At 48.5% G+C, this 21,958-nt stretch overlaps 1 protein-coding gene across 1 annotated transcript; it reads left to right on the forward strand.

Annotated features, from left to right (window-relative positions):
- The first annotated feature begins 1,805 nt into the window (after positions 1-1,805).
- On the forward strand, positions 1,806-20,421 carry ACP2 (acid phosphatase 2, lysosomal). The gene is made up of 11 exons (XM_083164434.1): positions 1,806-2,044; positions 4,681-4,776; positions 6,992-7,078; positions 8,174-8,326; positions 8,410-8,508; positions 9,320-9,409; positions 10,728-10,860; positions 12,536-12,621; positions 13,767-13,873; positions 14,850-15,025; positions 16,611-20,421. The coding sequence occupies exons 1-11, from the start codon at positions 1,934-1,936 to the stop codon at positions 16,745-16,747; spliced, it is 1,275 nt and encodes a 424-aa protein (XP_083020560.1). The 5' UTR covers positions 1,806-1,933; the 3' UTR covers positions 16,748-20,421.
- Positions 20,422-21,958: the final 1,537 nt, after the last annotated feature.

The raw sequence follows: 21,958 nt of genomic DNA on the forward strand, positions 1-21,958 counted from the left end.
ATAAACACTGAGTTATTCCAAGCGCACTGTGTCCAGGGCTGCACTCTACTCTGCTGATCGGCAGGATTTATTTACGAGACCTTGGGTTATGTGGATTGTTAGGCTCGGCATACACGAAGTCGCAGCGTTTCCAGAAATTACCTCAGACAGCCAGTCCAATTCTGTAATAGGAAATGAGGAATTTTGTTTCAGGCAGAAAACTAGACATGTATGGGCCCCTGAGTCCCGGGGAGGCCCAACACCACCCCACCCATTTTGGCAATACTTATCCTCCGGAGTCCCGCGGCAGAAGCAGCGCAGAAATCGCCAGAAAAAATGGAGCGGTGGCCATATTTCCGGTGATCTGCGAATGCGCAGTAGAGTCTGAATGCTCTAGTGCTCAGACTCCACAGAGGAACGGAGGTCCACGCATGTGCACTAGAGAGCCCAGACCTTACTGCTCCTAGCAGGGAGGAGACCCCCCTGCTTTTCTCCCCTAATCACCATTGATGATACCTTATCCATACCTCCCAACTTTAAGGAGGGAGGAGGAGGGATGTTGGTGCATGCCGGAGGCGTGGCCAAAAATTGTGGGGGCGTGACTTAGCAGAAAGGGCATGGCCTATACTCGCGATGCTCCCGTAAGGCCACACCCTGGTTTTGCCGCTGTGGGGGCATGAGTAGATGCTGTGTGCATAGCGTATATTCACTGGTGACAGGGGGGAACTCCCCACTGCCCCCAGCCGCGGGACATTGCCGGCCCGGGCAGGACCTGGTGAACATCCATACCTCCCAACTTTTGACGTGAAGAAAGAGCGCCCGAAAGGGGGGCGGGGCGTATGCAAATGAGGGTGCGGCTTATGCTAATTAGCCGCGACCTCATTTTCATACGAGAATAGACGCTGTGCGCATGCGCACAGCGTCTATTCTACTAGATTGGGGGGTCTCCCAACTGCCACCCCCCGCAGCGGGACAATGCCTGCCGCGGGTGGGACAGCGGGACAGGACCCGGAAATCGGGACTGTCCCTCTAAAATCGTGACAGTTGGGAGGTATGAACATCCCCCAAAAAATGGGACATTCCCGCGGAAACTGGGACAGTTGGGAGGTATACCTTATCATCGAAGGTTTATGGCTGATATACAGACGGAGCGCCTTCTCAGGGAATCGCCAGATTCTCAGAGCTGGCGCAGGCTGCCGGAGAGGCGTTACATCTGACGGGGACGCGTAAACGTGTGTCCCCGTCACAGAGCGGTGGAGGGCGGATTCCCTGCCCATCTCTGCTTCAGGGAGATGGGGGGGAGGGGGCGTGGGAGGAGTTGGGAGCAGCGGAGAGGCGGCGGGCTCCATCAGAATGGCACGCGCGAGCATCTCATGCGCGACCCCTTCTGGCGGATGGCGATTCTATCGATGGGAGCAGCTCTAATGAGAGCTGCTCCATCTGTAGAATACGTTTGCCGTCGATGGCAGAGAACCAGCTGGTTTCCCAACATCGATGGCATGGTATAACTGAGTAATATTTTTTTTTACCAGTGTCAGCAAATGGAGCCTAGCCCCGGCCATTGCACCCATGAAGCCCCCACCCCCATGTCCTGACTCTGCCACGGCCCAGTAAAGAAAAAAACAAAAACCCAGAGATGACCATCTGCTGATAAAACCAGCGATGGTATCCATTGCACAGGCGGTAACCATCGATGGCCACTTTCCATAGAAACATCTATGGTAACCATTGACGACAGCCACACCGATGCCCAGCCCTAGTACATGCATGAACAACAGCTTATTGAATAACGGGAGTACAAAGATGGCCGTTCGGCGGCCATCTTTGTTTCTCCCGGAACTGAAGCCACCACCCGTCCAAAGACGGATGGACGTGTGACGCAGAATTGGTCTTCCCCCCGGGAAGCGCAGCTCAGCTAGAGGAGTTCCGGGGCCGGTGCATTGTGTGAAAGACCATGGCTGGAAAGAGCGGCTGTCTCGGCTTTTTCTCCCCGCTGTCGCTGTGCTGGCAGCTCTTGGCAGCGGTATACCTGGTACAGGCTCGCCAGCTCCGCTTCGTCACAGTGGTGAGTAGGGTGAGAGGGTGGGCGTGACGTCACCGGCTGATGTTATTAGTGCCGGATGAGAACCCGGAAGTGGGTCAGATACAGCATATAGGGGTCCCTGCCATTCAGTTACATCATGGCTGGGGGTGCTGGGTCAGGGTCTGTCTGACTAGTGTATGCTGCCAGGAGTATTGTGCCAGTGCATACTGCCATTCCTGCCAGCCTCATTGTGGCACAGTGTCCTGCTTTCCCCATTTGGTCTAGGACCTGTTTCAGACCCTGATCTCTCATCTGCAAAGTTGCAGAGGACTGCGAGTAGATAGCCGCAGCCCAGACAGAGTGAAAACCTGCCCTGTGTAAATCTACGAGCAATGGATCGCAATCAGCTATCCTGTTGCACATCCATACTCTATTCTCGAACCATCCAATGATTTTCCCAGTCTGTGCAAATCTGCGTAACTCTGACCACAACTCTGCAACAGAAACAGGCCGGATGAGGTTGGCGCAGACATCGCACACACTCACTGAAAATGCCTGGGCGCGTCTGCTGTTTACCTGAAACTCCCAGAAAGCAGGCGGCTACCACCCACAAATGCCCAGCTTCCCGTCTGTCAAATTGCGAGAGGATTGCGATGAAATATTTTTACTATTTCTGTCGCTATTTGAGCTACGATCTGTTTGCATGCACATTCATTTGATCGAACGGATTGTGAATTTGCGCATCAGAGATCAACTCTGAATCACCCCAAAGTCACCTGGAAAACCTTAAAAAAAAAAAAAAAAAGTAAATAAACACTGATAAATATCCACCATTCCATTTATAAAAAAGGGTTTTAAAATGCTGTAACCCATAGCAATCAATGACCTCATTGTGTCATTTATATTTAGAAAAACAAAGTGTGTTTTGTTGCTATGGATTACAGCACATTTTCCTGTGCCTTGGTTTTCATAATTGTCCCATGTGTTCAGCCCATGCGGATCCCCCAAGTAGTGTGTTTCTGAACGCTGCCACCAGCAATGTGTGTGCAGTGTGACGTAATAGTGAACGGGGATTGTTATCCCGCAGCCTCCTAATGACCGTGGGCAATCTGCGCACTCCACGTCCGCTTTCATGTTAAACCTTTGGAGTGTTTGATCATGATGACATTAAGAAATAATCCCTTCAATATGTGCAACATTTTTGGCACACATTCAGCTATAAGAACATTATTTACACTGTGATACGGCTGCAAACAAGGTTGTACTTGCAATCAGTAAATGTAAACATTAGTTTTCCCAACAAGGCTGCTAATGAAGCAGTTTTTGTTATGTTTGTCAGCATTTTAGGGTCACACCTGCTGCATTATCGGGTCAAACTGAACGATAATGGAGTAAAAATCACAGGATAAACAAAGAATAAATTGTAATTGAAGATCTGTAACCAGTCAGTCCTCTGCTTTATATTGATGCAACTATGGTATTTAAAGCCACAGTGTGTCTGTGATTCTCCCCACAGTGACTCATATTTATTTTGGGAACTTGTTATCTTTGGTAATGAATCAGTGGCTCGAGCCAAACATTGCACAATGCATGTTGGACAGCTCACCCATTGACTGGAGACCGGGAAGACTTCATTATAGATAATTGATCTGGTGTAATTAGACATGTCTGAGCCCCAATAGCAAAGTTTTATTGGAACCCTATAAATGCTGTTATGTCATGCATGCCCCCAAAAGTCTGCTCAATGCCCAGTCAGAACCCAGTAGGGCATGGTGTGGAGCGTGCAGCCGACAGTGTCTTGGTCAACACGGAAATGGTCCACACATGAAAAGGTCGACATTTGTTTTTATTTTTTAGTCCTTCTAGTACAGGTTGGTCTGTATCTCAGCACTGAGATACAGATCAGGCTGTGCTAGAAGCAATACAGCAGAGAGCGTTAACCCATGTTGGAAAGAGGAACTGCAATTACGCCCTGGGTGTTTTCGGAGCCTAGTACGCAGGTTAACGCCGCCCCAGCGAACGACCGCACCCCCAGCCGCACATCCATTTGCATGCTGCTGCACTGAGGAGAAATCATTTGACGAATGATTTCTCCTACTGAGCCCAGCGCTCACAGCCGCCGCATGACCCAGCAGTCACTCAGCGGCTCCACATTTCCATGTGATTTTGGGACGGGTTCCAACGTCATGTGCCTGCCCCAAACAGGCAGGGGTTTCTATGGGCGCCCTCTGTCTTATTGGGCACGCCGATGAAATGCTGGGGGTCCACCCCTAAATGCCCCATCAGCCATCCTGTGTACAGCCAGAGAAGCCTTCGCGCGGTCCGTTCGCTAGAGGACTCGGCACACGAGCACAGCTTACCGGGCACATGCGCGGTTTATTGGTGTTTGGATGGGCTGTGAATCTACGGCCCTCCGAACCGATCTGAATCGTGCCACATGTGACCTAATTAGCACTTCACTTATTTTAATTTAAGCAGCTGTGCTTAAACATGGATATCTTTAAAACCTGGACCGTTAGTGTGCTTTAAGGACCAGGGATAGGGAAACGCTGCCTTGGAGGCTTTAGTGCACTCTTAGTGATAAGGGTGGAGAAGTGATAAAGTGCCTGGTACTTGATCGCTCCTCCTCCCTTATCACTGCTTCATACATCTACCCCTTAACTCTTTCTGTCTTGTAGGTTTATCGCCATGGTGATCGCTCTCCGGTGAGGACTTACCCAAAGGATGTGCACCAAGAGGGTGTCTGGCCTCAGGGCTTCGGGCAGCTTACACAGGTGAGATGGGGCCTTGATGCTTGAAGTTCAACTGTTCCATATGCGTGGGTGCTTTCATCAGAATACAGACCAGACGTTCATTAGGGACCAGCATTGCCCCATATATTGCTTCAGTTTGCAACATCTCTGTCTTCTACAGTATGTGTGCTCATGAACGGAACGTCATTTACATAACCTAACAGTCGGGTCATAGCAGGAAATAGGCCCCAGGAACCGTGCTAGGGGAAGTACAGCTGGAGCGCCCGTCAGCCGATGTCCTGAGCTGGTGCAGGCTGGCGGACAGGAGCTTCATCTCGCGCTCCGCTGTCAGCAAGGCGGCGGGAAGCGGCTTCCCTGGAGACAGACAGGGATTGGGGGCATGGAGTGAGGGCAGAGGGGAGCCGACAGAGGGCTCTGACAGAACGGGGTGCGCGAGTGTCTTGTGCACGCTTACCCCCTTCTGTCGGCTGGCACGGGGCGGCGATTGGCGATTCTATCACCAGGAGCAGCTCCATTGAGAGTTGCTCCATCTGTATGCTGACACAATGTTAAGGGGGCCACACACAGGGCGATGTCACACATTGCTCCGTGCGTAGGGGCCAAAGCGATACCGGTGCTGAGATGAATATCCAGAATGCTGGTTATTAATCAGTCGGTGCCAGTGTCTCACCGGAGAACACTGACAGATCGCTCAGCACACAGCGCTAACACAGCACTGTGCAGCGCTGTGTGCTGAGCGGTCTACATGGCTTAGATCACTCAGCAGCGTCGCCCCATTAGATCTATACATAGAGATGACTGTAATCCCATAAAGCCCCAAAAAAGGAATAAACCGTAAAGTCTCATTTCCCAGCAGGCCTTGCAGCTAAACATATAAAACACATGACATTCCTTGGTCTGACGATAATGTTCTACAACCAAAACATCAAGGCCGGCGCTCCAGGGGTGTGGATCGTATTGTCAACAGCACTTAGGTTCACAGTCATTAGGTCGACACCGTTGGATCGAAAGGGGACAAGGTCGACATGGGTTTAGATTGACACTGTTAGGTCAACATGGGTTAGGTCCGAAGGTCGACATGTTTTTTTTTTTTACTGTTTTTTTACCCGAATGTCGTCACAGTCGACATGGACACAGTTGGAAGTCAACCGCAGCCCCTCGCATCGCTCACTACGCTCGCCATGCTTCGGGCACGGTGCCTCGCTACGCTTGTCACACTATTTTATTCTCCCACCACGCCCTAGTGGATGGTAGGGCATGAAATACCGCCTGTCGGCACATGTCGGCTCAAAAAACAGTAAAAAAATAAACCTTTCGACCTGTCGACCTAACGCTATGTCGACCTAAACCCATGTCGATCTTGTCCCATCGACCTAGACACCTGTCGACTTTGCCACCTGCCGACCCAACGGTGTCGACCTAATGACTGTCGACCTAAGTGCTGTCGACAATACGACCGTATCCCGCACTCCAGGATATCCGCTGCTCTTTACAAAATCCCATCTGAAACATACAGAAATAGAAGAAATGCGATTGGCTATAAGTTTCTAGCTCAGTATAACCACAACGTTGCAGAATTCTGTGTAACATTCTATATAGTCCCCATCGAATAGAAAGTGGCTCTGAATCGCACCGTCTGTACCCGGCATTATTACATTTATCCCCATGGAATCATAATGTTACTTTTTGTTCAAATGAATCTATTGCCAATTGCGGAACTTGTGTGTGTGGTGAGCCCAGGTGTAAGAATGTCATTTTGGGCGCCCCTTCTACACTCTAACCCAAGTTCACAATATACAATATGGCAGTGGGTGACAGGGAGAGTCAGAATGTGGCAGCGGAAAACCAGTGAGTGAGGGGAGGATGGTGAACGGGGCAGCAGTGGGACCTTTATTCCCCAGGGGCCCTGATGTGCTGCGCCAATGTTAGTCCTGTCTCTGGCCTCAGCAGATCTATAAGTAATCGAGCTCTGGTGCTCGGACAAGCGATCGTGAGATTAATCGCCACCTTCTGGCCACTACTGTTACTGCGGAATCTGCTTTTATTTTTCTATCATCAATTAAAGCTGAGCAGAGTTCAAGGACCTGTAATTTCACAGTCACTGAAAGAAAACACATGCCTGCTTATCATATTACCATGTTACCGGCTATCTATTGGCCTCTGTTCTTGCTTTGTTCTGTAATAAACCTCCTCTCTGATGCACAGAAGTCTGAGTTTGAATGTTCCCTGTATTTAGATTGGTATGAGACAGCACTGGGATCTTGGACAAGCCCTGCGTGAGCGTTACAAAGGATTCCTTAACGAGTCCTATCACAGACATGAGGTACGTTTTCCCTTTAGGCTTAAACATAATCACCCTCCATATCTGTCGGCTTTATACCTTCCTAATATAATCTGCATCTGACGTCTTTGCGAGTTGCTAGGAGCCAGTGACATCACTGAGGCAGAAATGTTCCATCGTGGAGGACAGATGGATTGTGCCATCTATACCGACTGTTGTGCTTGCATCTAGTATCAGTGCCTGGTCCTAACAGTCACTATTTATGTATCTGGTATTAGAGTTGTTGCACAGGTGGGAGGTGCTACCGCTTGCTGCTGCATTACTGATCCAAACTGCGTTATAGGATGCAGTATTGCATCTTCCCAAGCACCATTGTGCATAGGACCGTGCATTCGGGCTGCCGCATGTCCTAACCGCGGGCCCTCTGCCGGAGATCCTAGCCTATTCCCTCTCCTGTCCCCTTCCCATGCACCCTTCAAATGACATCATTCTGTCAGTTACTTTCAGTGTAATGCCTTAGTGACTCCTTTGTCGCATTTTCATTCGCACATTGACCCTGATTCAGGATGGCATGGTAAGCTGCGAACATAGCTTACCGAGCGCCTGAGGCGCCGCATCACAGAACACCCCCCCGCCGAATTCCCTCAGTACCATGCAAGGGGATGTGTACAAGAACAAATTCCCTCGCATGCCTCCGCTCGCCGACTATCAAATTATTTCTCCTGCCAAATAGAAGTCAGCGGAAACTCAACTTTATTTGCGAGCACTAGGACGAAGACGGGGCGGGCGGTTGTCCTCCTGCGCCATCATCCGTCCGCCCCCGGGAGGCATCGGCCAGCCCATGGGAACGCCTATATAACACTGGGCGTTCCCATGGTTCAGCGCCGTCACCGCCCCCCGGCACTCCCTCCCCGCAACAAACGGACCGGCGAGTGTGTAACCCCCTGCTGGGGTCCTCACATGCGCAAATACGCACTTGCGCATGCGCAGTCCCCCCAACATCAGAACGAGGCCGCAGAACAGGTATACCAATAATCAGTGTAACTCCATCCACATCTGAATGACCCCCAATGTCGGGAACAGTATACAATTTGTGGGTATATGTGTACAAAACAGGATTTGTTGGCTTTCCATTAGATTTACGTAAGGAGCACAGATGTGGACCGCACCCTCATGAGCGCCGAGGCGAATTTAGCGGGTCTCTACCCACCTGCCGGATCCCAGGTCTTCCAGCCGAACATCTCGTGGCAGCCAATCCCGGTGCATACCGTGCCAGATTCGGAGGAGCGGGTAAGGGGCGTTGTGCTTGTGACCGTCCATTGGTAAGAGTCTGGAGGACACTGACACTTATTTCTTGTGTGTTTATATCTCAGCTCCTTAAGTTTCCAATACTTCCATGTCCAAAATACCTCCAGCTGCAGAAGGAGACCCGGAAATCTCCGGAATATGTCCAGATGACCAAAGACAATCTGGTGAGAATGCCGAGGAACACAATGGTCCAAGTCGGTAAAACCACTATAACTCATGCACCCTGTTCTTTTTGAATAAAGTACCACGACTGACCACTAGAGGCCACTTGACAAACCAAATTACTCCTTTATGTGCTATGTCATATCAGAAAGTGAAAGCAATTTTTGTAGGGTGATCTGTTTTAAACTTACTGGATATGGAGAGAGGGATCTGGGAAGACAGAGATTGGGGGTAGGAGCAGATAGGGACTGGGGGTGGGGAGTTTGTGGGCTAAAAACTGTCACAGCTCAAAGTGAAAGTACATTAAGGGCTGAATCTGTTTTGCATGGATCTCTGTACCGCAGACACAAATGGTGGGTTCCTGCATACAGCTCATGTACAGAAGAGACTACACAAACGCGCCAGATTCCCCCCCTTTCCCCGCATTACTTGCAGTATACTCACATTAGCATAACATAGTTAATCTGGCTTCTGCTGCCGAGACATTGATTAACATTCACTCATATTCAATACGTCTAGTAAATCATAAGGTAGAAAAATCAGAGGAACCCAACGCGTTTCATCTCATAAGAGACTTCATCAGGGGGATGTCTGCAATTGCAGAGTAGACACTGAATACACTAAAACATACACAGGACTTCAATTCAATTCAAATATAACATAGGATATCACGGCACCCGTAGAATCAAATCAGAAAACAGCAAAATAGGGTAAAGCTTCTAATGTCTGAGCTACCAGTAAGGGCAGATTCGGTGCTTGCCCATTACAAATATGAAGCTGTAAGTGTGTCTCATGCTCCTTGTTCTTCAATAGGATTTCATGCACATGGTAGCCAATGAAACTGGACTTTCCGACTGCTCTCTGGAATCTATATGGACCATTTCCGACATCCTGTTCTGTGAGGTCAGTATTTGGGGAGGAAACTCCATTGTGAGGGTCATTACATTAGGACATCGCGTCGCTCCCCGCCATAACCTCCCTGAAGCTACAGGACAGAGGAGACCTCTCAGGCATCTTCCGGCAACTGGAGATATTTCAGTCATTAGGGGATTGTCCGGTGATCACTAGGCAGCAACACACTATGACTGTGGTGTAGTGTTAATGAGCCCAGAAATGAGAGGCTCTAATGCCCAGATCTCTCTCATCCAGATCTGGATTAAGGGAAGGGCTCCCAGTAGGAAGTCTCCCCAGTCTCCCCTTTCTGAAAGCCCCCCCCCCCGCCACCCCACCAGGGATTGGATCTCTGTTACTGATCTGAGCTGTAGTTCTGTGCTCCTGGATCCCACTGCACTGGCAAACTGTCTGCCTTGGTGCCACAGAGCAGTACAGGGCAGCTGAGCCACGGGCATTGCTAGAATTATGCTGGGGGCAGGGTTTAGGCAGTAGTGGTGACGTAGATTTGGTTTGTTGGGGTGGGGGCGGAGATAAGGGAGTATTAGGGTTAGGCACCTACAAGGACGGTTGGTTTTAGGCGGGGAGGGTTTGGGTCAGGCTAAAGGGGGCAGGGTATAGGTTCAGTTTGGTGAGAGGGAGGTTGTGGTGGTGGTGGTGGGGGGGGGGGGGGGGGGGGGCAGTGGGAAGGTAATTGTATTTATTTAACCCCTGTCGGTATTCCCTCCTTTGGGATGCCGGTGTTGGTATGGTATTCTCACTGCCGGCATCCCTGCCACCTGTCATGCGTATGTGTTATATATTATGTATGTGTGTGTGTGTATATATTATAGTTGTTATAGATCCATATCTTACCATTGACCTAATTATGTGGTAGAGTTTGGCATTTTGGAAAAGTAACCGTACTGTGTCTGGTACATCGGGACTCCACATAGCGGTAAATGAGGGTAAATCTGTACTCCCGTGGTAATTATTTATACAGATTTACACTAATTTAAAAGTCAATGGAAAGTCCCCTCATCCTATTGTTTCACCTGCCTGCCCCTTAAAGCGGCAATACGTTATCTCCCTCCGCGGTAATAGAACCCTGGATTTGCACTTGGGTACATATACGTTACAAACACGAATACAGCGAGGGGTAAAACGTTCCACAGCGTACCTGTCCCCAGAGTGTGGGCGGAACCAGTGATCACAGGAATTGTTGCCTCGGACGCACAAAGTCTCTGGCTTATCATGGCCTTGATAATGTGTGTGTAAATAACATATACGTAGTATAGAACACTCATCATATAGTCTGATGCCATTGCTAATCTTTGTTCTTCTGCCATAGTCAAAGCATAACCTGAGCCTCCCCTCCTGGGCTACACCTGACGTCCTGGAACGACTAAGCAAAATAAAGAATTTCGGCTTCAGGTTTCTCTTTGGGGTCATTGAGCAGAAGCAGAAGGCGCGTCTGCAGGGAGGTGAGATGGTCAACAGGTCTGGAAAGGTCCGCAAGGGTCAGAGGTCATTATGAGGCAGCTGTGTACAGGATTAGGTGATAACACTGGGTGCCATGAAATATGGATAGGCATACCCTCCAAAATGACCCATTCCATGAGGTACAAAATGCTCTGTTGCTGGACTTCCCTGCCAATGGCAGTTGCAGATTTGAGCCTGTCCTATTCAAAAAGAGGAGCCACACCTAATGCCACCCCAAACATCACTGTCCTGGACTCACTGACAGTTGATGTGACCCCCCTCTGTAACTGCCACTGACAGGGAAGTGCAGGAACAGAGCATTTTGTGCCTAATGGAATGGATCATATTGGAGGGTATGGATAGGCCCCACCGACAAAGGCAGAAGCATAGGCCCATTAAATATGTATTGAATATCAACCTATTGTAGGAACAAAGGGGTAGATATATAAAGCAGTGATAAGGAAGGAGGAGTGCCTCATAGCAACCAATCAGCTGCTCTGTATAATTGTAGATTATGCAAATTACAGATGTTACTACAGTGCTGATTGGTTGCCATGGGCCACTATTCCCTTATCACTACTTCATACATCTACCCCCCTCAGTGTATAAGTGAACCAACAGTAAGTCATAGAGGTGTGAAGCCATAGACTGTGTGGATGGAGGGCTGGACAGATAGCAGAGGGAAACTAAGGCAGATCCAGCACTAGGAAATAAGCACCGTGTGGGCGGTATAATGGTAAACTTCAGGCATAGAGGGCTAGTAACAGTAGGCAACATTCAAGTGATGTCCAGAGTGATTGCCCCAGATCTGTTCATTTCTCTGGAGAGTGGAGCCGTTGGCCGACATTGGCGTCCTCGATGGGAAGTTTATAGAGAAAGAGATGGAATTTCTTCTAATCTGGGTTGTACTTATCCAGGTCTAGGGCAGAGGAGATAACAGGACAAGTTCCCACTTTGTGCTACTTTTAGGTTATAGATGAATCCCCATATGTAGGCTACTGTAGCACCACTGTTAAGGGTTTCCGCAGTATACGCCAACAGAGATCGTGAAAGGTTCGTAACTTACGGCTGTTAAAGTCCATGCAGTTTATATTTTACATTAAATGAAGGAGTTCTTCCTGTTGTGAAAAGTAATGGAACCTACAGCTCAGCTCCCTGCGGGTTGTAGGTTTTCCCTGCGGGTTGTAGGATGTCCCTGCGGGTTGTTGGTTTTCCCTGCGAGTTGTAGGTCAGCTCCCTGCGGGTTGTAGGTCAGCTCCCTGCGGGTTGTAGGTTTTCCCTGCGAGTTGTAGGTTTTCCCTGCGAGTTGTAGGTCAGCTCCCTGCGGGTTGTAGGTCGGCTCCCTGTGGGTTGTAGGTCGGCTCCCTGCGGGTTGTAGGTTTTCCCTGCGGGTTGTAGGTTGTCCCTGCGGGTTGTAGGTTGTCCCTGCGGGTTGTAGGTTTTCCCTGCGGGTTGTAGGTTTTCCCTGCGGGTTGTAGGTTGTCCCTGCGGGTTGTAGGTCAGCTCCCTGCGGGTTGTAGGTCTGCTCCCTGCGGGTTGTAGGTTTTCCCTGCGGGTTGTAGGTTGTCCCTGTGGGTTTTGGTGTGTCCGACCTGCTGATAGGACGTCAGAGCATGGATTGTGGTGGAGGTGATAGACTAGGACACGTTGATCAGTAGCTCTCTTCCTCTTGTGCAGGAGTTTTGGTGGCTCAGATCCTGAAGAACATAACAGAAGTTGCCCGCAACTCATCAAGTGGCCTCAAGCTCATATCATACTCCGCAGTAAGTGACAATGTGTTATGGTTATTGGTCTCCTGTTTGTGCGGCTAGGTTATTATTTACATGTCTATACGTGCAGAGGCGTATCTAGGGTGGAGCGGGAGCTCCGGGCGCCAAAGGTTTACAGGGAGCCGGAGCCACACTGTACAGGGGGAGTAGCCTGTAGTGTCCTGTTATTATACCTTGCTCCGGACACTGTGGTACCTACCTACACCGCTGTATGCATGCACATTTCTAATTTTGGTATCTATGATTCCTGTACGTGTTTTAAGGTTACCTGATTCAAAAATAAGAAATCCAGAGATACAAACCTCAGTTCTAGGCTCGATACCATCTCACATCTAGCCACACTCACAATATGGACTTTATAACCGAACAATGTAAAATGATAGTGCCCAAAGACCTGTGTGGGTGCAGGGAGTGACAGAACATTCATTACTAACATGAGCGCCTACGACCCCCACATAACGGGATCACCCTAAAGCAACGGTTATCTTATATCTCACAGTCCAGTCGTCCCTTCTCTACCTTGTCCAGTCGGGTATGGATTGGATGGTCGACAGTCATTAGGTCAACATCACTAGGTCGACATACTGCAAGGTCGACAGGGGTCTATGTCAACATTATTATTATTATTATTATTATTATTTATTAACAGTTTCTTATATAGCGCACACAGATTCCGCAGCGCTTTACAGAACATTCACATCAGTCCCTGCCCCAGTGGAGCTTACAATCTATATTCCCTACCACATGTACATGCACACACAGACAATCTAGGGTTAATATTGTAGGAAGCCAATTAACCTACCTGTATATTTTTGGATTGTGGGAGGAAACCGGAGTACCCGGAGGAAACCCACGCAAGCACGGGGAGAATATACAAACTCCGCACAGTTAGAGCCATGGTGGGGATCGAACCCATGACCTCAGTGCTGTGAGGCAGTAATGCTAACCATTACACCATCCGTGCTGCCCATGGAACATGGAACAAGGTTGACAGTCAAAATGACTGTTGACCATCTTTAGGTCGACCAACCGACTGTATCCCGTCCAGTCAGCCTAAATAATGTCTGTAGGTTTTGGGCAATGAATTTGGGACCTGGTCATTGTTTTTTTTTCAAACCTGCTTTTCATTTGCTCCGTAGCATGACACTACGCTGGGTGCTCTACAGATGGCTCTGGATGTCTACAATGGAAAGCAGGCACCTTACGCTTCCTGCCATATCTTCGAGCTGTATGAGGAGAGCCCTGGGTATGACCGTAGTCTCTTCTGCGTGACATGTGTGCTCCTGTTTCGCTTATTGACCTGTGAGTCCGTAACTTCCCACTCTCGGTTCCGGCTTGCTGACTCTGGCGGACATTAGGAAGCGGAAGTTACCCGCAATGTAAAATTAGCAGTGGACCGCCGGTACACCTAGAAGATTATAGTCATGGTGCAATGGCTTATGGAACTGGGTAGCTGCTTTAATCAAGGAGCTGTATTGCAGGAAGGGGAAGATTAAAGGTGCCGAAACGATAGGGCAACCTCTCCCCCCCCCCCTTAAACCTGTCCAAACTGTGGCCCTCCAGCTGTTGTGAAACCACACATCCCAGCATGCCTTGCCATAGTTTTAGCATTCCCTAATAGCAAAGCTGTGGCAAGGCATGATGGGACTTGTAGTTTCACAACAGCTGGAGGGCCATAGTATGGACATGCCTGCCTTATGCAGTCATTTTGAATATGATGTATCGTAGGCAATCCCAGCTAAGTCTGCCAAAAGGCATGGTGACATGATAAATCTGTCGTCCAGCAGGTGCGATCTTCAGGCCCTGATGCGATGTACACGGTGCCCAGCATCGCATCGGCCCTTCTGTCACACACGCAATTTCTAGGCGCACGCTGAGCAACTTCATAAGGAGCACACACACGACTACCACATGTAATATAGACCGTGCCATCACTTTCTTGAGTACTATGAGCTTTAAGTAAGGAAAACCAAACCGTACCTTGGGTTAAATAAAGTTTCTTTTGTTGAAAGGAGAGGGAAGATGTTGGCACAAGGCACAATGCACCGCCTGAGAATTGCCGTCACAATTAGGCTGCTGAGGGGGTTTGTGACAGCAGAGGGTACATACAAATAGCGCTTGGCTTGGTGCAGAACCAGGGGTATTAGAATCCATGAATTCGGTGCCCTCCATAAATGTCCATTTATTAATTGTCAGATTGTTTGTTATTCTTTCCCTGCCAGAAACTTTACTGTGGAGATGTACTTTAGAAATGAGAGCGGACTACCGCCGTTCCCTCTGACAGTCCCGGGCTGTGTGCACAGCTGCCCCCTGCAGATGTTTCAGAGCTTGCTGCAACCGGTGGTGGCTGAAGACTGGGAGCAGGAATGTCAGTTACCCAGCCCAAGCCAGGACACAGGTGAGGAACCTCGCTCTAACCAACGACAGAAATAGAGGCCTATTCCAACACCAAGTCCCCTATTCTAGATCTAGAGAGTAATACAACGGCGGGTGAAGACATCCACCCATCCGAATCAGAGCGGCAAGAGTTGTACTTTACAGTAGCCCAGACTCGCACAAAACTGCTCACACCCCCCCATAGAGTAGCGTTAACTTTTGTGCAGATTTAGGATTTGTCCGAGCAGGGCAGGCAAGGGGTGCAAATAATGCTGTGTCATTGCCTGCAATTCGGACTCAAGAAGAAAGTGTTTTTGCAGTTTTCTGTATAATCTAAGGCCTGTTATATAGAAGGGGAAATAAATTGTTCCAGTTTGGAAAAGGTGGAGTTTATGGGCCTGATTCAGATCTCGCTATTTTTGTTACAATTGTGCATGAATTGGATCCTGCGTGCACAACTCAGAGCAGCTACGGGCAGTTGAGATTCGCTCAGGCCGACTTTGGTGATTGCAGGAAACGTGCCTGGTGAAAACGCAGGAATTGCAAGTGGTTTTATGTATGTGCGCTCTGTATAAAGTCCTACACAGGAACGAAAGGCTCCACATGTCTGACTGCAGTGTGTGGGGTGGAGAGTTTGAGTCCCAGGTTTGGCATGTACTGAGAAGTCCTCAACTTGGAGTATTCTGTAAGTGGGCTACAATTATGTGTATAGGTAAATATATTTATTAATATAGATTTATTTTTAATATATATTTACACAATTATAGACTACTGTGCACGTGCCTTACCTGGGGCTTGAACTCTAACGTCATACACTGCGGTGGCACAGTAGTTAGCATTGCTGACTGACAGCATTGGGGCCATGGGTTAAGTTCCAAACAGGGCCCTATGTGAATGCATTCGGGTTGATTCCTAGTGTTTGAGTGGGTTTCCCCCAGTTAATAATCCTACAAATCATACTGGTTAGTTATACCCCTTTTACATCAAAAATCCCAGATCCAACCCGGCATTTGGGAGAAGTATCCAAGCCGGGTCGGATCCGGGATTTACACCGTTTACACTGCGGTGCCCACCCGCAGTGTAGACGGAGGCGGCGCTTGGAGATGACATCCACGCCGGGACCGCTGACCGCCGTGCCCCCCCCCCCCCCCCATTGATGTAAATGGGAGCCAGGTTGGATGACTCAGGGTACCCATTTACACCACCCTCTACCCAGGTCCTAGCCATGTTCTATCCAGGTCAGGACCTGGGCAGAAGTCCCGTGTAAAGGGACACGGCGTGTCCCATTTACACTGCCGCTGACCCGGGTGTGACCCGCCGAAGACCCGGGGTTTTGCGGTGGTGTAAGAGGGGTATTATTTGGCTGCTGGAAGGCGACTAGTTGTCCTTTTAAATATTTGACTATTTCACTACCACTTTTATAGATTATGACATGCAGTAAAGACCTTTACAATTGTATAGTCCATCTTTAGTTCTATCACTACATTCCGTCCGCTCCGTTATCCAAGTCCGCTATTTCCATGTGGGACATGTACTGTCATTTTAACATCGAGGGACATATGAAATTGCCAAGTCACCGAATGTAATCTCTTGTTTTGGTCACACAGAGGTCATCATCGGCCTGGTCGCCTGTGGGTGTATCCTCTTCCTCATCATTGTCATGCTACTTATAGTCCTTTTGCGGCAGAAGTCTCAGCCAATCGGATACCAACACGTTTCCAATGTAGGGGAGGAGCAGACCTGACCGACTCCACCCTTCCCTCAACACCTGTGGCCTTGCCGTCTGTCTACTAGGATCCAATGACGCCCAGCACGGGCCTACAAAGGGAATTTTTAAGCAAGGTTTTAATTTTTTTATTTCAAGTTCAGGATCAAAAAGACATTAATTTTAAACTTTAGGTGAAAAATGATAGTGGGAACAAGACAATGCAAAAGATTTGATGGACATTAAGAAAATCTTAAACCTTTAAATCTATGTCAAATAGAAAATAATCTGATTTTAGGGCGGAGCGGTCTGCTGGTACCCGTCTGACCGACCTTGGCACTGGGACTACTCTGGTGTAGTCACGGTAATGATGAGCAAGTCCATGCTGGCCTCCAGTGTGAGACGGACACTTGTGACTGTTCCGTTCTTCTCCTCTGTGCAGGATGCAGACGAGAACCACACACACATCACAGCCCCGCGAGGCCGATATTGGCACGCCGTATGAAGGATGACCGCTCCATCTCTGAGCTATAGTGGGTGGGCTTCAGCGTTCTAAGGAAAACCAGTCGCAGGCCAGGACAAGGCTATTTACTGTATCTCTACTGGACTATCGATGATTTAGTGTCTCTTCTATTTAAACCGTTTGTCTAGATGTATATTGGTCCAAATGGCCAACTTTCCACTCAACCATGGTGAAGTCCTTCGCTTGTAACCATTATTTAACGACCCTTGGCGGCAACATCATCATCCCGGTATTTGGATGGCTCAAGGACAATGTCTAGATTGCTGCTGACAAAAGGTTGACTTGGAAATTGTCAACCTATCACAAGAACGACCTGAGCTTTTCATGATTTTGTCCTTTTTGGTGGGAGTTTTTAACACTTTGGGCCAGAAATACCAAGTTCCAAAGAGTGAAAAACAGCCAGCCAATCAGCTCGGATTGGGAACGGTAAAGTGTTCCAAGCGCAGCATTAGTGTAGCGAGTCTATGTGTTCAGATGTTGGCATTGGCTGAAAAAACTGATTAAACTCATGTTGACCTTGTGTCGACCTAGAGATTGTCTGTGAGCTAACCCAGACCCCAAAATCTCACACCTGCCCCCATTTACTAGGTAACCGTGATGGGTGTGACTACTCGGGGGACATCTGGATGTCACTAAGCAGGATAGCATTGGAGACGGATGGCTCCAAGACTCTAGGACCATGATGGCTAACCTAACACTCCAGCTGTTGTTGAACTACACATCCCAGCATGCCCTGCTACAGTTTTACTATTTGACCATGCTAAAACTGATGTAAGTCCTTTCGTTACTGTAGCTGCAAGCCACTAGTGGTACTCAGCGCTGTACAGGGGGGGTACAATGTACAGTCAGTTCCATAACAAGAGTACAAGTAAACCATTTCCTAATTACTAAATGGCAAAAACATTTATGCAGCCATGAACCCTAACCATTTGGTTTTACCCTGGAATAGGCTTCTATGTATAGGGTTGGCTCAGTGATGGCTAACCTAACACTCCAGCTGTTGTTGATCTACACATCCCAGCATGCCTTGCATCAGTTTTTAGCTTGGCCAAATAGCAAACTGTTGCAGGGCATGCTGGGATGTGTTGTTCAACAACAGCTGGAGGTACGAAGGTTAATCATTACTAGATAGGACACCCCTTTCTCCGAATACTACTAAATGCCTTGCTATATTGCCCTGCCATTCCTCTGGGGTTTTCAGCCAAGCATTTATATCAGTCAGTTTCTGGAACACGACCCCACGCTGTTGTTTCAGTGTCCGGTACAATACTATTCCTAAAGCGTTTTGCTTTGTCTATTCGTTTTGAAAATAAAATCTCTGCTGATACAGGAACATGGCTGAAAAGCACAGAATGAATCCCAAAAGTGTGTTTTAAAGGAATATACAAGCCACCCGAAGGCGAACAAAGGGCCTCGTAATATCTACCGATATCTGTTCAACTGTTACAGTTTATTTTGGGTTTTTCTCTGCAGTAATTACTAACCTCCCTACTGAGCCCTTTAACGCATCTGTCCGTACTGAGGGTTTATATTTGTGTCTGGAAGGGACGAATGAAGAAGGTTGGTGTCATGGGGGAGGGGATGAAATCCTTGGGGTTAATGTGCTATTATTTAATAGTGGTGCAGTGTCCGGCTACTACAGGGTCTCTTATGGCCTTGTATAGGCTTCTTTGGGAACATGAGGGTGCCGATTAATAGAACCACTGATTTTATTTTACCCCAAATAATGTGAATAGCCAGAGCAGGCTACAGATTGGAGATCTATCACAAGACGGGTGCGGATCATTAGGTCACCGGCATCTTGGCCGACAGTCATTAGGTCGACATACAGGAAGGTTGACAGGGTCATTAGGTCAACCGGGTCAAAAGGTCATCATGGGGGTTTTCACATTTTTTTTGTCCCGAATGTCGACACAGTCGACATGGACACTGAAACGTAGCACTGCTGCGCGCTCCGTGCTTCGGGCACGGTGCCTCTCTAGGGTCGGCACACTATTTTATTCTCTTACCACGCCCTAATGGATGGTAGGGCATGAAATACCACCTGTCGGCACAAAAAAAATGTGAAAAACCCCATGTCGACCTTTTGACTGTCGACCTAGTGACCCTGTCGACCTTCCTGCATGACAACCTAGACTCGTGTCAACCAACATGCTGGTGACCCAATTACTGTATCCCCCACAAGGCGGCACCGATTCTACTCAGCCCCAAGGCAATCACCCTGTCTGTAATTGGGTGCTGAATGGCCTCCCGGCAGTCGGAATTCCGATGTCAGTAGACCGACATCAGAATCCCGATTTACAGGGGCTATTCTCCCTCGTGGTCTAAAAAATCCCGCAAACCAGCTCATACCACGCCCGGAATAACAGCACCCTCCGTCTAAGCAACGAAGCGTCAAACTAGATATGTATGTAAATGTTTAAATGTGAGCTACGCTTCCTTTTTAAGCATGAATGTAAAGTGTATCAGTCCCCTACATATAGAGAAGCCGGCCGCTGTGTGGGCTGGTTAGGAACCAGCGAGATTGCTTTCTCCTAGATATTGGTTCACTTTTCAGCCTGGCTTCCGGCCTCTTTTAAAATCCGTGCAGTTCCTCTTCCCTGCCTGGGCTGTCGCTCTTTGCTGCGGTGATTATAGCACAGCGTGGTCTACATATCCGTGCTGAAATATAGACCACACTGTGCTAGAAGTAACACAGCCCAGAGCGACACCCCCGGCAGGAACGAGTAACTGCATGATTTTTTAAAGATGCAGGGTGCTAGAATGAACATTATCCTCTGTATGTTGGGGGTGGGGTCACTATTATGAGATTACGTCTGCATTCTCCCTCTCTGGTTACTGTAACTGTTTGTGTAAGTCAGATCTTTAACCAGCTATTCCTGCGTCTAAGAAACCATGTTATTTAGTAGCCACGTGAACAAAGGAGGAACACTGTGTCATCCGTGATGGTCTGCCGCAGGGCACTCCTGTACTGTTACCAAATGATCTACCTACAAATCCAGCAGCAGTCGCGGTTTTCTGCCCTCTAGTCTGCAGGGTTTTATATCCGTTATACTCGTTATTTTGCACAATCATTTTTAATTGTTTTAATGTGTTTTTCTGTTTATGTTTTTAATCTGTGCGAAATGACTTCTAATGAGATGAATGGGACTTTTATCAAATAAAATCGAACCATTTTAGAGAACCTTCACTGTGTTTCCTTATGATTTTAGACTTTGTTGTTGTCGATTACATCAATGTGTACGGTCTCAATGAGCGGAATATCGCAATATGTGGTGTAGCAATCTGACAGGCAGAATCGTCTTCATCTGTGTATTATAAACCCTCCCCACCGTGGCCACCTGGACATCCCCCCGTCCACCTCCCACATGCTGTGCCTGGCTGCTAAAATGCTGCCCCCACCCTCGCTGTACGCTGCCCCAGGAGCTGACGGTCTGACCGACGATCCCCCACATTCCCTCCCTTTTACAGCATAATTAGACATTGCGTGTGACATGAAAGAATTACAACACTCTCCTGTATTTTATTTTCTCGTGAAAATTGTATATTTTCACCAGTTCTGGCATTTTCAAATCTTTAATTTTGGACGCATGTACCACAGACAAACTTGAATACTCAAATTAATGCTACTGCCAGAAGAGGAGGCAGCTGGTGGCACTACTGCATGGAGATGACAGCTGGTCAGGAGGTAGTGCTACGGTCTTGAGGAGGAGGTAGCTGGTGGAACTACTACAGCGAGAAGGAGGTAGCTGGTGGCACTACTACTGGGAGGAGGAGGCAGTTGGTGGTGCTACTGCCAGGAGAAGGCAGCTAGTGGAGCTACTGCATGGAGATGACAGCTGGTCAGGAGGTATTGCTACGGTCTTGAGGAGGTAGCGGGTTGAACTACTGCTAGAAGAGGGCAGCTAGTGGTACTACTACAGGGAGGAGGAGACAGCTGGAGGCACTACTACTGGGGAGGAGGAGGCAGTTGGTGGTGCTACTTCTGCAGTTCATTTTTTTTTTTTTACCGGTCACTGGTAAAGGAGAACACAATGGAGAGGCGCACTTCTTCTGCAGATATTGCAGTTTCCGTAAGCGACTGGGGGTCATTCACTGGTATAGATTCAACCTTTGGATCTGGGGTTGGATGTATGGTAAATGGATGAGTTATCCTGCCAGCTCAAGTTGCTCCCAGTTTATGTGCATGGAGAATGGAGGACATTTGATGTTCCTTCAGCTTTCCAGCCTCTGCTTTGGGTTTTTACATAAGAGTCTTTTAAAGGTGTCCCAGATCTCTAGATGGAGGTTGCACAGATACTTTAGACATTAGTATGATAGACTGCTAAATCCGTTGACTCTTTGGTGACCATTCCAGGAGTGAGTGATTGGAGCCGTGGCTCTCACCCTCTCCACTGACTGACCTGCAGCTCCTCCTCCCAACAGATGACCTGCTCACTTCTAGTAGGGTCACATTACCATCCCCAATCAGTGGTCACGCTGTAGGCCTTCTACGTGAATATCCGAGGTAACACCATCCACCAGCTGCCTTATTACTCAGCTCTTGGGACACAAGTATATTATACAGGTAAACACTATCGATTTCTGGCCTCCAGTGTTAGAATGCTGTATGTGGCAGACATTCAGAATCCTGTGTGCACGTGGCTCCAGTGCTATGGAGAATTTTGTGGCTAACCAGAAGCTCTAGAGGTGGCACCTCTACAAAGTCTAAAAATAATCCTCCTCCG

The sequence above is a fragment of the Crinia signifera genome, chromosome 11 (assembly GCF_055691185.1).
Source record: "Crinia signifera chromosome 11, ASM5569118v1, whole genome shotgun sequence".
Lineage (NCBI taxonomy): Eukaryota > Metazoa > Chordata > Amphibia > Anura > Myobatrachidae > Crinia > Crinia signifera.

Coding starts and splice junctions, on each gene's coding strand:
- ACP2 (XM_083164434.1), top strand. CDS start 1,934: ATGGCTGGAAAGAGCGGCTGTCTCGGCTTTTTCTCCCCGCTGTCGCTG. Junction 8,509..9,319: donor AGATGACCAAAGACAATCTG/GTGAGAATGCCG, acceptor GTTCTTCAATAG/GATTTCATGCACATGGTAGC. Junction 13,874..14,849: donor CTGTATGAGGAGAGCCCTGG/GTATGACCGTAG, acceptor TTTCCCTGCCAG/AAACTTTACTGTGGAGATGT.